The following is a 16134-nucleotide window of genomic DNA, read 5'->3' on the forward strand; positions in this document are numbered from 1 at the left end:
GCCTGAGAAAGAGGGGCAGCATCAAAGATAGCTCTGAGGCTTGAAGATAGGCTAATTGATTGGATAACAGTGCTGTTTTTTAAAACTTTGTATTTTATTTTATTTTTATTAAAATTTTTTTATCGAAGTGTAGTTGATTTGCAATGTTTTGTTAGTTTCAGTTGTACAACAAAGTGATTCACATATATATATAAATATATATATATTCAGATTCTGTTCCATTATAGGTTATTACAAGATGTTGAATATAGTTCCCTGTGCTATACAGTAGGACCTTGTTGTTTATCTATTTTATATATAGTAGTTTGCAAAAACTTTGTATTTTAAAATGATTTTCAATTTATAGAAGAGTTGTAAAGATACTACAGAGAATTTCTATATACCCTTCCTTCAACTTCCCCTAGTGTTAACATCTTGTATAACCATGGTAAAATCCTGAAAACTGAGAAATTAGCATTGGGGCTTGAACTAAACTATAGACTTTATTCCGATTTCACCAGTTTTCCCACACACGTCCTTTGTCTGTTCCAGGATCCAGTCCAGGATCCCACATTGCATTTGGTTGTTAGTCTTCTTAGTCTCCTCCATCCATGACAATTCCTTAGTCTCTGTCTTTTATTACCTTGTCAGTATTGAAGAGTAATGGTCAGTTACTTTGTAAAGTGTTCCTTATTTGGACTTAACTTGATTTTTTTTTTCATGATTAGATTTGAGTAATTTTGGCAAAAATACCACAGAAGTGATGTCCTCCCCTTCTTGGTGCATCATATCAGGGGGTACATGATGATATATGTTATTTGTGGTGATGTTAATCTTGGTCATTTGCCATACTTTTCCACTGTAAAGTTACTATTTTCCCTTTGTAATTAACAAGTACTTTCCATGCAAAAATGATCATCTTTCACTACTAATCAGCATCTATCAATGGTTCTTGCCTACAGTTATTGCTGCAGTGTTTGCCAAATGTTAATTTTGCTTCCCTCATGCCTTCTGCCTTTATCAGTTGGAATTCTATTGTTGGAAGAGCTGTCCCTTCTCTCCCATTTTTTGAGGGAGCAGTTAAGCGAGGGAAGAGGTTAGGGAAAGAAGACGGCAAGTTCAGATTTAGGCATGGTAGGCATGAGATACCTGTATAACATACAGATGGAAATATCCAGAAAGCATTTGTTATCTGCATCAAACAACAGTTGAGTTTAAGATATTGGAGGCAAGCACTATTATTATTTTCTATTTTAGAATGTAGAAACTGAGGTTCAGGGTGAAACCTGAGGCATAGTGGGAAATAAAACTGGCAAGGCAGCTGAGGGCCACATTGTCTAGAGCCTTAATTACCCGACAGATGACTTTGGACTTTTCTCAGTGACTCACCAGTGCCAATTTAAAATTCGCCAGGAGGGAACAATTGATAATCAGATCCTAGCTCTGGATAGCACTGTGTGCAGCCATAGGGAGCCATTTAATATCCCAAATTAAATAAAATCTAAGTACCTAATGAGTTGTATAGGCCATTGGGAAAAAAGAGATGTTATCTGGAGTTATTGGAGAAGGCTTTGTGCGGGAACTAGAACTTGCTATGGGCCTGGATGGAATTTGCAGTGAGCGGAGAACAGAAAGCGCATCCAAGAAGGATGATGCTATCAATAGCTCATACTTATTTTATTCCTTACAGTGTGCCAGGCACTGAACTAAGTGCTTCAAACATTTAATCTTCACCTCTACCCTATGAGATAGTACTAATGTAATTCTCATCTGACAGACGAGGAAACTGAGCCTCAAGTGTTTAAGGATTCTCTCCTTGTAGGCAGCTGGACAAGGGAAGCCAAGTAATATATTAGCACATTATAGTACAAGCATGGAAATAGAACAAGTGTAGTTAGATGAATTGGAAGTTTAATCTAAGCTCTTGCTGATGTAGCTCACAGTAGGGATGGATTTTCTTTTGAGATCAGAATAATTATAGCTACTATGTATTGAGTGCTAGCTATGTGCTAGACATTGTGCCAAGTGCTTTGCTTGCTTTATCTCATTTGATCCTCTCCAAAACCTCGTGAGACATAGGTGCTATTTTTATCCCTCTTTTAGAGATGAAAATTCCTCCAGTCTCTTGTCCAAGGTTACAGTGCTGGTGGGTGGCAGAGCCAGCATGTGGACCCAAGTCTGTCTTAACTCTAAAGCCCATAGTCTTAACCACTTAGCAATGCTCCTTATCCTGTCTCCATTCTCTTAATAGGGATGAATTTGGCAATGAGACCAGAAAACTTGATGTGTTTAACCTAAGGTTCTCTGGTCCCTGGATAGTGCTTGGATGTGGACACTGCCAAGTATATATGCCTTTGTGACTCTCCTTTTTCTATACCTCAGCTGTTGGCCAACCCCGTTCTTTCTTTGGGTATAATTCAAACAGGTTAGAATGTGGTCTTTCAAGTCTGGGAACATTCTGGCTTTAAAATGAATTTGCAGTCTTTTAAATCTATCGTACGTTGATTTTTGAAGCCTGAGAGTTTGTTAGTAGGTACTCCAATTTCCCTTTTGTCTAAATTCTTGAGAGAAGGCTCTTTATCAGCTCCTTATACTGACAAAAATGGTAATTTCTCAGAAAGAGGTAAACAGAGGGAATTAATGGGAGGATCGAGGAAATGATGCTTTCTTTTGTTATTTGAAGGGCAAGAAAGAGGTAGCTAAAAGAAGAAAGATGAGAAGGCCATTCTGGAAGAGTGAGTAGGATTAGCAGTGATACAGTTTCTTGATTTGGAGATTTAAAATTTTAAAATATTATGAAAACAATCGGGGACTATTTTTTTAATCCCAGGGTTGTAAAAGACTCAAAGCATGGCATCAAAGATAGAAGCCATCAAGGAAATAACAAGTATATCTGATTACATAAAGATATAAAAACTTCCATACGAAACTACCATAACCAGAGCTACGACAATGGCAACATGGGAAAAATATTTGCAGTAAATGTCAAATAGTCTGTATTCAATGTCATTAAAATGTAAATAGCTCTTATAACCCAATAAGAAGAAGAACATACTAGTTGAAAAATAGGCAAGGCCACAGATGGTCACATCCCCAAAGAAGAAATATGGCTGGCCAAAAAACATGTTAGAAAATAGTTTAATATTTCTGGTAATCTGAGACATGCAAATTAAAGCAATAAAGAGTGTGTGTATGTGTGTGTGTGTGTGTTGTAGTGGAGGAAAATTAATTTTCCTTCTACCCTTCTAAATTCTTGGCTGAGATCCCCCTGTAATGAAAGACAGAATAACAAGAGGAAAACAAACAGACATTTAATAACTTGTATACCTCCTGTGTTCATGGGAGAGACCCAGGAAAACTGAGTAACTGTGTCAAAGGGCCCAAGCCACCACCTCAAATATCTGCAGCTAAAGACAAAAGGGTGGAGGGAGCCAGTTCCTGAAGGTGACCAGGAAAAGCACAGTAAACAAGGGTAAGGTTGTTTTGCAGATTTAAGTTGCTGCCTTTTCTATTGATAACAGTTTCTAGAGATTCAGAGTCATCCTTCTCTTGTACAGAGTGAGAGACACCCTTACAAATGGAGATTTCCTTTATAAATGTAAATGTCTCTTACAGAAAGAGTCTTGTATACTTGATTTTCAGGGCTTCTCCTGTATCTGCTTTTTTTTTTTTTTTTAAACCAGCTCAAAATAGTCCTTATGCCAAAGAGACGTATTTGGGGGTGGCAAATTCTGCTCCCCTTCAGTGTTTTGCCTTTGAAAAAGTGATAATGACCTATTGGCCAGGCTGTAGCAGAAACACATTGTCATATGTTGCTGGCGGGAGTATAAATTCAAAGACATTTTCTGGAAGGCAGTTTAGAATTATCGGTTAAAAGCCTTAAAATGTATATTCCCTTTGAAGACCTAGAAATTCTTATTCTACAAATGGAGGCTAAATAGAGAAGGATCTGAAAATTTAGACATAACTTACGTGTGCGACAGGAGGAGACTGGTTGAGTAAATTGTTGCATATCCATATAATTGAATAAAATGAAGCTATTAGAAAATGAGATTGTAGAAGCATGTTTATGACATGGAGTACGCTCAGGATGCAGTTTGGGACAATGCATGAGGCCACCACGCTGGAGAGATGGACAGGGTCTGGAGTAGAGAAAGCCTTGCCTGCCATGCTAAGGAACTTGAGCTTTTCCTGTAGTTACTGGCCAGCCATGAAGGGATTTTAAAGGGTAGATCAGAGCTGCATTTTAGACAGATCCCTCTTGCAGCAATGTGTCTGGAGGCAAGAGGCCAGTGAAAATTACTTCAGTGGTCCAGGGAGAGAGAAGATGAGGACCCGAGAGTATAAACATTGGTGAACAGAGCCTAGGACAGACTTTGGGCAGCCCAAGGAATGGATCTTTGCTATGGTGGGTAATGTTTGTAAGCACTCCTCTTTAGGAACCCCCAAATAGTTGGATGCCCTCATAGGCGGTGGAGCCAAGAGAATTGGAGCTGCAAGGGCTGGGCCTCGGAAGATTGTGTTGCAGGCCAAACACAACTCTCCTGTCCCTCTCTCACTCTCTTTCCCTTTCATTTCGTTTTCCCATCCCTCTTCACTGCTTAACCTGGCTAGCCCCTCAATTAGGATGGTCTTGGTGACTGGCCGTCCTTCCCAACTACATTTCTCATAGTATTACCGCTTCCTCCTGTGAACAAAAATTATCTTCTTTCCGCGTTATGACCATGGGGGTTTACTGAATCTAATGTTCGGGTGGAGCAGAATTTGGCAGGGAGCTGGATATTGATGCCAGTGAACTTGGGGCTGATATGACTGTGGAACAGAAACAGGAACAGGAGTGGGTCAAGTGATGCTGAGAGCTTGGGTAGGGAAGGTGGGAACCTGGAACCAGAGTGGTTCAGAGGTAGAGGATGAACTGGAACAGCTGCTGGTGCCTAGATTAGGTGCTTAGGAAGAAGCTGAATTTTCGAGTTTCTGGGCAAGATGCTAGAGAGCCACTCTCTCCTGGGGAAGCTGAGAGAGTGTGGTTTTTGAATGGAACCTGAAGGTTTTTCCAGGCAAAACCAGCCAAACAAGAGTCCAGTTTTGTAAGGATTCAGGAACTGCCAGCACCCAGCAGATCTGGGAATGAAGCAGGTTGGAGCTAAGATGAACCTGTCTTTAGAGACTGCTGGACTCTGAAATCCATCTGCATAAATATAATTTGCTGCCCAGGCAGGTTTGTGTTTTGAGATGTCTCGCCTTGTAAGGAGTAGATTTTTGTGTGGTGGGACAGGTGTGGGGCTCCTGTGGTGGCTCCATGTGTTCTGTTGGGGGGTCAAGGGGCAGGGCTAGAGTCTAAAGAAGAGAAGCCCCCGTGAGGCTGGGACCATGTCAGGTGTGAGGTGGAAAGTGTGTTGATCCGGGAGTTACGGGACCTGGGTTCTTGCCAGAAACCTTGTCAGAAACATCCCCCTGGGTTTCTCCATCTGTAAAATGGGATTTCATAGCAAGGCCCTGCTTACTTCCCAGGCGATGGGTAAGTGGAAGTGCTTTGTAGCGTTCCTCTGTGTGCTCCCTGCCCATGCCCTTTTCTTCAGGTGCCTAGCCGGGCGGATGGCAGCATGAACACAAAGTGCCCAGTCGGTGCTGGGATGTGCTCAGATGCCTTCTCTTCTTCCTGCCGTCCTTGTTTGTACTTCCAAGTGTCCTCTCTTCCCACCCTATTTGCAGCTTAAGGGATAGTTTAGCTTTCCGTCTGCTAGGCTGAAACAAACGCCAACAAAATTTGGAGGCAGTTGGCAGCCAATCAAAGAAGAGAGCAGGGATATTCGGGCCAAGGCTGGGGGCCTTTCGGCCTCTGAATTAACATGTTATCTTCACTCCTCTCCTTTGGTTAATGGTGATTATGGATGTGGCTCCAGCATGACAAAGCAGAGAGGTTTAGTGTCATAAATCTATGAAGTTGCCAGAGGAGACTGTGAGTTTACTGGAAAAGGAATAGGATGGAGTTGGGATCCTTTTTCATATAAATTAAAAAAATTTTTTTTTTAAATTTTGTTTATTTTTGGCTGTGTTGGGTCTTCGTTGCCGAGTGCGGGCTTTCTCTAGTTGTGGCAAGCTGGGGCTACTCTTTGTTGCGGTGCACAGGCTTCTCATTGCGGTGGCTTCTCGTTGCGGAACACAGGCTCTAGGCGCGCGGGCTTCAGTAGTTGTGGCACACGGGCTCAGTAGTTGTGGTGTACGGGCTTAGTTGCTCTGCGGCATGTGGGATCTTCCTGGACCAGGGCTCGAACCTGTGTCCCCTGCATTGGCAGGCGGATTCTTTTTTTTTTAATTAATTAATTAATTTAAAATTTTTGGCTGCGTTGGGTCTTTGTTGCTGCACGCAGGCTTTCTCTGGTTGCGGTGAGCGGGGGCTACTCTTCCTTGTGCGCGGGCTTCTCATTGCGGTGGCTTCTCTTGTTGTGGAGCATGGGCTCTAGGCGCGCAGGCTTCAGTAGTTGTGGCATGCGGGCTTCAGTAGTTGTGCCTCGCGGGCTCTAGAGCTCAGGCTCAGTAGTTGTGGCGCACGGGCTTAGTTGCTCCGTGGCATGTGCGATCTTCCTGGACCAGGGCTCGAACCCGTGTCCCCTGCATTGGCAGGCGGATTCTTAACCACTGCGGCAGGCGGATTCTCAACCACTGCGCCACCAGGGAAGTCCCTGGGATCATTTTTCAAATCTCCTTTTTTGATGTGTCTACATGTATCTGCTTTAAAGGTTGCTTGAAAAAGATACCCTCTATCCTGGTGTTGGGAATAGACAGGCAAGACGAGGAAGGCCAACGTGCTCGTTGGAAATGACATGGCCGCAGGAAAGTAACTGTTGGAAAACTCAGTTACGGTCAAGACTAGCTGAGCTACCTGAAGAGAAATCAGATCCATGAGTGAGTTGGGACTGGAGGCTTGCTTTCTTCAGTAGGTTTCTGAGCCTCTGGCATAGGGCTGTCGTGGATCAGAACCAGCCAAATGGAGCAGTTACAGGGAAATCGGCCCCCAAGAATCTGCTTATCTCCTCTTGGCTGTGGGTATAGAAAAGTAAGAGTTAACAGTGGGGCCCAGTGTCGCATTTTTGCTCCTCTGTTTTAGCATGTTGGAAGTATCTAGGGTATTCCAGAAGCTCAGGAAGACTGCTGGCATGGCTCTTAGGTGACTCCAGAAGTATTCTTTCCAAGGTGGTTAGGGGCCCCTGTCTGCTTTCTATATACTGTAGCTTCTGAATGTAGCCTTTGATGGGCCTGATGCTGGGTAACTATGCACAGCCTCCAACTTGGTCCCTTGCCTAAGGTGAGTAACTTTACTGCTGGGTCAGTGGTAAAGAATACCAGCTTTGTTTCTTTCTTGGACTGCTCCTGACAGGTGGGGTTGAGGAGTGGGGTTAAGTTCATGTTTGGATGATTGAAATTCCAAGTTGACAATCCTTATCCCAAACCATTAAGGTCAGATGTATTTCATAAGTCTGAATTTTTTGGATTTTAGAAAGGCAATACAGTGAATGTGTTTTTTTGTTTTTGGCTGTGTTGGGTCTTCGTTGCTGCGCACGGGCTTTCTCTAGTTGCGGCGAGCGGGGGCTACTCTCCATTACGGTGCGCGGGCTTCTCATTGCGGTGGCTTCTCTTGTTGAGGAGCTCTTGCTCTAGGTGCACGGGCTTCAGTAGTTGTGGCACGCGGGCTCAGTAGTTGTGGCTCGCGGGCTCTAGAGCACAGGCTCAGTAGTTGTGGCGCATGGGCTTAGTTGCTCCGCGGCATGTGGGATCTTCCTGGACCGGGGCTTGAACCCGCGTCCCCTGCACTGGCAGGCAGATTCTCAACCACTGCGCCACCAGGGAAGCCCCAGTGAACGTGTTTTACAGACACTCCCAGTGGGGTCTGGGACAGCACCCCGTATTCAAAATACATTCTTTTTGTGGAAAATGTGTGAATACTCACCATAAATGGAATAAAGTCTGTAAGTAGCCTCAGCTCAGTTCAAGTCATATCTGCTACCAAATTAGTTTTGAAAAAAAAAAAACAAACAAAAAACAGACTTTTGGTTTTTAGAGCTTTTGGATTTGGCGACTGCAGATAAAGGATTGTGGACCTGCAATTGTCATTGGTTTTGCACTTTTAATCAAATTGATCCACAGGGGAAAGGCATGTTCTCGATGGATATTTTCTTGGTGGGGTTCTCTGACGAAGTAATGTGTGGGTAATGGACTCCTGGCCGTGTTCCTTTCAAGACCCTTTTTCTTTTCCATTCTTTCTCTTCTTCGTGGCAGGGATTCAAGCAGGTGTCTCTACTTATAGTGATTTTCCTTATAGTACCCTTTCCTCTTAAGTGTAGATTCTGAGAGAACTGAAGGACAGAATATAAAGTAAATATACTCGTGACAAAGCCAAACTAGCCCATAATGCAGATAATGTCTGCTCATAAATGCTCACCACAAGAGAGGGACACATATCAATGATTTTGTAAATCCTCACCATTAAGTCACCGTAGGTAAAGTAACTCCATAAACATGAGTTTCATCCTTTTGTCAATCCTTCGTCCTGCTGAATGTCTTTTTTTTTTTTTTTTTTGCTGAATGTCTTTGATCAAACCTTCAGCACATCTGGCTGCCTGGAGTGTTTGAATCTCCTGGGGCATTTGTTAAAATGCGCAGATTCCTGGAACCCCAAACTTCTGGAATCAGCATTCCTAATGGGGGGAGCTCAGGAATTTGCACATTTTATAAGTGCTCTGCAGGGCTTTTCTTGTCCCTCTTGAGAACCAGTGCTTTGGTGCAGTCAGACTGCCACGGCTGTAGGTTTTTGAAGGCTGTAACCCAGGCCTAGTTCAAGCCAAGTAGCATGGAACTGATGGTCTCTTAGAGGGACCAGGTTCTTTTTGTTTGGTTTGAGCAGGGAGACTAGAAGGGGACCCACTTAGTCATGCTTCGAAACAAACCAATCAAATGTGAGGGAGGAAAATAATAATAATAGAAGAAAAACAACGGAAGTTTAATAACATGTATACCTCCTGTATACATGAGGGAGACCCAGGAAAACTGACTAACTCCCTGAAATGGCCCAAGCCACCACCTTAAATACCATCTCCAGCCAAAGATAAAAGAAAGATGTTGAGTGTTGGTTGGTGGGTAGGGGTGGAGGAGAACGCCAGTTCCTGGAGGTGACCAGGAAAAGCACAGTGAACAAGGGTAAGGTTGTTAGGCAGATTTAGGGCCTTGCCTTCTCCATTGTTGAGAGTTTCTAGAGATTTAGAGTCTTCCTTCTTTTCCTAGAGGGAGACACCTTAACAAATGGAGATTTTCCTTATAAATGTAGATGTCTCTTACAGAAGGGTAACTTCTACACAGTTTTCAGAGCTTTTCCTATGTCTGTTGTTTCTTAAAAACAATCAGCCTAAAGTAATCCTTATGCCAAAGAAACAAACTTTGGGCTAGCAAATTCTGCTCCCCTTCAAAGTCAAAGGGAGGTTAAGAGCCTGGGGGGTGGCAATATTGATAGGATTGCCAGATAAAATACGGGCTGTCCAGTTAAATTTGAATTTCAGATAAACAATAAATAATGTTTTAGTATATGTATGTTCCATACACTATTCAGGATATACTTATACTAAAACATTGTTCATTGTTTATTTGAAATTCAAATTTAACTTGGCATCCTGTATTTTTCTTTCTAAATCCGGCAAAGCTAGGTATTGATTAACCCACCTTCCCCCATGAGAGGCAAACCAGATGGCATTTGTGTATTTGTCCTATCTCAGAATCCATTTTTACTTGTCCTAGGTTAAAAGCTTGTCGTACTGGCTACTCGTGTCATGCTGAACTTGAAGAATTGAAAAATTGAGTCTTCTAGAGGTTAAGAGGAAGTGTTTTAGAGGCTGAAATGGCTTAAGAAAAGCTCTCCCCATCTCCTACCTCTCCACCAATTACTTCTTCCGCTCTCCATCCATCTCTTTCCCTCTCTCCCCGACCTACTCCTTCCCCATCACACACACACACAGCCGGAACAGACAGGCACACATAGATGCATGTGCAAACACAAACATGTTTGGAACACCACTTGCTTGTCTTTTAAAGTCTTTTATGTTACATTTTCTGTGTAAGAGTTTGGTTATTAACTATTATTATTATTATTATTAAAATAACACTGTCTCACTGTGTCCAGCGTTTCTCTTGATAACCATACTTAATTTTTTTTCCATTGCAGATCTTTCTCTGCAATTATTAATTATTAATATTATTAATATTAATTAATCAATTATTATTATTAAAATAACACTGTCTCACTGTGTCCAGCATTTCTCTTGATAACCATACTTAATTTTTAAAAATTAATTATTATTATTATTATTAAAATAACACTGTCTCACTGTGTCCAGCATTTCTCTTGATAACCATACTTAATTTTTTTTCCATTGCAGATCTTTCTCCTGGCCTGCCCTCCATGTCCGGGAGCTGTCGTCGTCTTCAAGTAAGGGGAGATTGTTTTTCTGTTGCCATTGCTGAACTGCTTTGTCTGTTTGATAACAAAGGGTGATGAACACATTGCTTGTGACCACCTTGAACCTGCAATGCTTTGTGTCTGGGCTTCCCAAGGGACAAAAGTCTTCAAGGGTCCAATGAAACAGGCGACTGTTGTATGTGGAGATTTGGCCTTTGTGCTTTTGTCAAGCCCTGACAGATCCTTTTTAGCGATTCTTTGTGGTGGTGTTTTATGGCCAAGACATTCCCCCTTGGAAGATTGCCGCCCTCGTAAAGTTTCTCTTGAGTATGCTGGGGGCCAGACAGCTCCCCTCCTTTAGCGAATCTTTGTACTGTGGTCCTGCTGCTCCGCTGAGGATACTTTGAAGGACTTTGTTTTGTGTTTTTATGTTTTTTTTGTTGTTGTTAAAGCGCAAATTAAAGTGAGGAGAGAAAAATATCACCTTATTACAAGTCCTGACTTTCTTTAAAATAGAAAGCATCAGATCCATTAAAGTGTATTGCAGGCAAATCATGTTTGTCTGAAGGCAAGTTTGCTTAAATGAAATTCTCAAGAGTCCCGGAAGCCTCATTTTAACCAGGAGTTGTGACCACCTCATTTATCAAACCTTTTATTAGAGTTGCTAATGAGAAGCTAAATCGACCCAATTAATTTTGTCTCTTTCCCCCTTCTCTGGCCCCCATTTTGGAGCTGTTTCTGAGCAGGGAAATGGCTGCAAGCCAGAGAGAGGGGGCAAAAAGTAAAGAGCCCAGCAGATCCTTAGATAATTGAGAGTGGTGTAAATGGCTTTCTGATTTAGTTAAGTCGTTAAAGTGTTAGGTAGGGGAAAATATACCCTATTTGCTGCTTCAGATAGCTCCTTGGAATAGCCACTTAGTCTCTTGCCTAAGGTGAATAACTTTCTGCTGGATGAGGGGTAATGGATCCTGATTTCATAAGCTCTTACTTGGACAGCTCCTAAGCGGAAGGTGTATTTAACCCTGTTTTCCCCCCTTGATTTCCCAAAATGGGCTCAATTTTTCAGTGTAATGTTTTAAAAGTAACATTTATTGGTTTTATTTCATTATTATGAGAGTAACAGTTCTCATTATAGAAAATGCAGAAACATAAAGAAGAAAATAAACACCACCCCTAATCCTACCAAGAGATTATTTTGGTTATTGCCTTTCTTTTTTTCTTTTTTTTTATTTTAACAAGCAGAGACCACATTTAGTTTTTTTACTGTATCTTTTCTAAATTTAATTCAATTTATATGTGTTTGTACATATAAAATACATAAATATAACTGCTGGATTTATTTTTTTATAGTGGTCCTTTTTACCCTGTCCTTTTCCTTGTTTGGTTTGTCCCTTGCTTCTACCTTTCCACATCATCCCTGTATATTACCAAACCAGTATGTATCCTTCCATATTTTTCTCCATGCTCACAGCTATACACACACATACACACACACACACACACACACACACACACACACACACACACACGGGTTTTGGAATGTTTTGTTGTTTTTGTTAATTGTTTTACAAAAATAGAATTCTATATATACTTTAACACATCCTACTTTTTTCATCTCATGAAAATCTATCAAAGTCTCTTGGTATGGCTCTTATTCTTTTAAAAGACTGGAAAATATTTCATGGATACGCAATTTATTTAGCTATTCCCCTGCTAATGAACATTTACATTCTTTCCAGATTTCGGCCACTACAGTCAATGCTGAATTAAACGTCATTGTGCTTATGCCCTTATATACTGGTGCTTTCAATTTATACACATAGACACAAATGTTTATATATAAATAAATATTTGTTACCATATTGATTTACAAAAACAGGCTGTTACAATTCACTTTTCCCTTTTATATGTAACATATGAGATTATTCTTTGTTTCACATCCCTACCAGCATAAGGTTTTATGGTTCTTTTATAATTCTGACAACTTAATGGATGTATTTCCTTGGCTACTAATGCATTTTGGTTTTGTCTCTCTCTCTCTCTCTTTTTTTTTTTGGTCCAATTGGATTTTCTCTTTGAATTATCTGTTCATATTATCTGCCCATTTCCTAGGGGTTATTTATATTTTTCTTACCCTGTAAGGCCTCTTTGTATATTTTGGACATTGGCCCTTGGTCTACCATCTTTATTATAGATATCTTTCCCAAATCTGTATGTATTGACTTTACTGATGGTATATTTTTCCACATAATTTTTTTCATATCCAAATATGATTATTTTCTTATAGCTTCTGGGTTCCCAGTCTTTTTTTTTTTTATAAATAATTTAAATTTATTTATTATTATTTATTTATGGCTGTGTTGGGTCTTCATTTCTGTGCGAGGGCTTTCTCTAGTTGTGGCAAGCGGGGGCCACTCTTCATCGCGGTGCGCGGGCCTCTCACTATCGCGGCCTCTCTTGTTGCGGAGCACAGGCTCCAGACGCGCAGGCTCAGTAATTGTGGCTCACGGGCTCAGTAATTGTGGCTCACGGGCCCAGTTGCTTTGCGGCATGTGGGATCCTCCCAGACCAGGGCTCGAACCCGCGTCCCCTGCACCGGCAGACAGACTCTCAACCACTGCGCCACCAGGGTAGCCCCCACCCCAGTCTTTGTTAAGACTGTTTTCTCAAAGATGGATAACCAGTGACAGTAGCATAATATGTTAAATAATCCTTACTCTCCCCTGTGAACTGAATTGCTATCTTTGTCATCAAACTTTTTATATATGAGGATCCATTTATGGATTCTCTGTTCTGTTTCATCTGTGTGTCTATTTGTGTACCTAAATCATGTTGATTGGATTACATTAGATTAAATAATATTTTTCTTGGCTATTCTTTGGTATTTTTTCTTTTGTACACATTTTAATATCACTTATTCAGCCCTCCCAACCCCACCCTATTGGGATTCTAATTAGAAATGCATTAAATTTATATTTCAGTTTTGTAAGAATTGATTTTTTAAAACCTATAGCTCTTTTTGTCTAAGAAATGGCATTTCTTTCCATCTGCTCAGTTCTTGTTTTATGCCTTTCTTGATACATTTATTCTTAAAGAATTAAGAACTTTTTTGTTCGTTATGAGTGGAATACTATCCTCCTTTCCATTCCTAAATGCCTCTTGCTAGAATAGAAAAAGTTTATTAATTTTAAAAATAGTTTTTATATCTAGCTATCTTACCTATTTGTTTTGTTAGTTCTGGTAACTTTTATTTTAGTTTTATCTTTTCTTTCCAATGGTTATATCATTTATTTCATTTTCTTCTGTTTTGCTAGAAACTCAAAGACAGCGTTAAATAAAAATGATGCTGGTGGGCCACTCTGTCTATAACTAATTTCAAATAGAAATGGCGTTTCTCCATATTTGCTGTTGGTATTTGTCAAATAGTCTATATATTTAAATAGTTTCCACATTTACTTGGAGATATTTTAAACGGAAATGGTTCTGTATTTTATCAAATGCTTTTTCAATGTTTTTGATCCTTTTTTTAATTTAAGTTTTTGATATAGTGAATTATGCCATTAGATTTTCTGGTTTTGAACTACTCTTACATTGCTGAAATAATGTAATAATATTACTATTTGTAATATATTATTGGATTCTATTTGTCAATCTTTTATTTAGAACCTGGTCTTAGTATTGATAAGTGAGATTGGAGTCATTTTATTTTTAATTTATTTTATTTTTTTAAATTTTTGGCTGTGTTGGGTCTTCGTTGCTGCGTGCAGGCTTTCTCTAGTTGTGGCCAGCGGGGGCTACTCTTCGTTGCAGTGTGCGGACTTCTCATTGTGGTGGCTTCTCTTGTTGCGGAGCACGGGCTCTAGGTGCGCAGGCTTCAGTAGTTGTGGCTCACAGGCTCTAGAGTGCAGGCTCAGTCGTTGTAGTACACAGGCTTAGTTGCTCCGCGGCATGTGGGATCTTCCCGGACCAGGGATTGAACCCGTGTCCCCTGCATTGGCAGGCGGATTCTTAACCACTGCACCACCAGGGAAGTCCCTGGAGTCATTTTTTATTGGATTCTTTTCATCAAGTTTAAGGATTAAAATTATGTAAATTATGTAAAATGAACTGCAGAATTTTCCTTCTTATTCTCTGGCCTGGAATACTTTAACTGTCCTTAGAAATTGTGTGTGTGTTTTTTTAAGGTCAGATAAAACTCAACTGTGAAGCCCAAATATGAAGTTTCAATGTCTTTTTCAGTTGGTAGATCCTTAATTACCTTCCCAATGTTTTATATGGTAATTCATCTATTCAAATCTTTTTGGGTCAATTTTGGTCATTTGTATTTTGCTAGGAAAATATCTATTTCTTCTAAGTTTTCAAAAATGTTGCCATGAATTTAGTTGAGCATATGCTACCCTCTTATTTTATAATTTTAAAAAACTATCTCCTCATTGTAGTCATGTTTTCTTTCTTGGGCTTAACCTTGTCTGGTTTTGTGTTCTCTCTCTTATATTTTATATTTTAGTCAGGTTAGTAAGCACTTTTATCTATTTTTGGTTGCTTTATAGAACCTGGTTTTGGATATATTTATCCTTTTTACCTTATTTTATTTGTGTGTGTGTATGTGTGTATATATATACACTTAATTTTCAACTTTTTATCTTTATTGATTTCCTTTTCCTGTTTTTTCCTAATCTCTCAAGATTTATATAATTTATTTCTTTACTTTTTGTCTTCTTTTATTATAGTTTTCTATTCTACTTTGTTCACTTGATATCCCAGATTTTCCCCCATTTTATCATGAACGCACATTGTCTACAAAATTTTTAAATTAAATTTTGTATTTTGAGATAAATATATAAAATATTATATAATAAATATATCATTATAATTTAGAAACACTTGTAAGAAAAATACAGAGAGATCCCATGTACCCTTTAATTAGTTTCCTCCAGTTGTAAACTACTGCAAAACTGTGGTACGATATCACAGCCATACAGTCAAGACAAAGAATAGTTTCATCACCATGAGGATCTCTCCTGTTGCCCTTTTAAAGCCACGTCCACTACCCTCCCACCTGTGCCCTGTCCCTGACCCCTGGCAACTCATCTGTTCTCCATGTCTATAAATTTGTCATTTCAAGAATGTCAATATAAATGGAATCATACAGTATGTCACCTTTGGGATTGCCTTTTTAAAAAAAAAAATTTAGTTGAAAATCAGTGTTTTAGAAAGTAGACAGCTCTTAAAAGAATTACTCCATGTTACATTAGTATAGCTCTGTTTACTGTTTTCAAAGTACTTTGTCTTAAACGATCTTATCTAATCCTTCAAATAATGTTATGAGATAAGGAATACATTATATCCACACGACAGATAAAGCAGTTGGGGACAAGAGATTTTAAATAACTTGGCTAAAATTACACAGTGGCAGAGTCAGGATTGGCTTTCTTTCTTTTCCTGCTAATGCTCATAATCAGGTTTACTGTGTGTCTAGTCAAGGCGGGAAACATTTAACATGAATTATCTAATTTAATCCTTCCAACAAACCTATGTGGGAGGTACAGATAGTATCCTCAGTTAGATCAAGATAACAGGCTCTGAAAGTTTAGGTGATTTAAGTGGCATGTAAGTGGTATAGGTGGGATTTGATCCAATGTCTCTCTGACTGCAGAGCCAGTGCTCCTAATCATTGCCTTATGTTGCTGAAGTGAATATTTTCCGCTCTT

The 16134-nt window shown here is 39.9% G+C and overlaps 1 protein-coding gene across 11 annotated transcripts in view; it reads left to right on the top strand.

Annotated features, from left to right (window-relative positions):
• TMEM164 (transmembrane protein 164) overlaps positions 1-16134 on the top strand; it is a 164002-nt gene that overhangs the window by 67096 nt on the left and 80772 nt on the right. For 9 of the 11 annotated variants that reach the window (XM_061178761.1, XM_061178768.1, XM_061178765.1 and 6 more), the window contains one exon: positions 10404-10453. The exons of 1 other annotated variant lie outside the window; for it this stretch is intronic. In XM_061178761.1, the coding sequence (XP_061034744.1) occupies positions 10404-10453 (50 nt within the window). Of the gene's footprint in view, positions 1-10403; positions 10454-16134 lie in introns of those variants that run through there. One more of the 11 variants, XM_061178762.1, reaches the window with a different exon arrangement.

This window comes from Eubalaena glacialis, chromosome X, assembly GCF_028564815.1.
Source record: "Eubalaena glacialis isolate mEubGla1 chromosome X, mEubGla1.1.hap2.+ XY, whole genome shotgun sequence".
Classification (NCBI taxonomy): Eukaryota; Metazoa; Chordata; class Mammalia; order Artiodactyla; family Balaenidae; genus Eubalaena; species Eubalaena glacialis.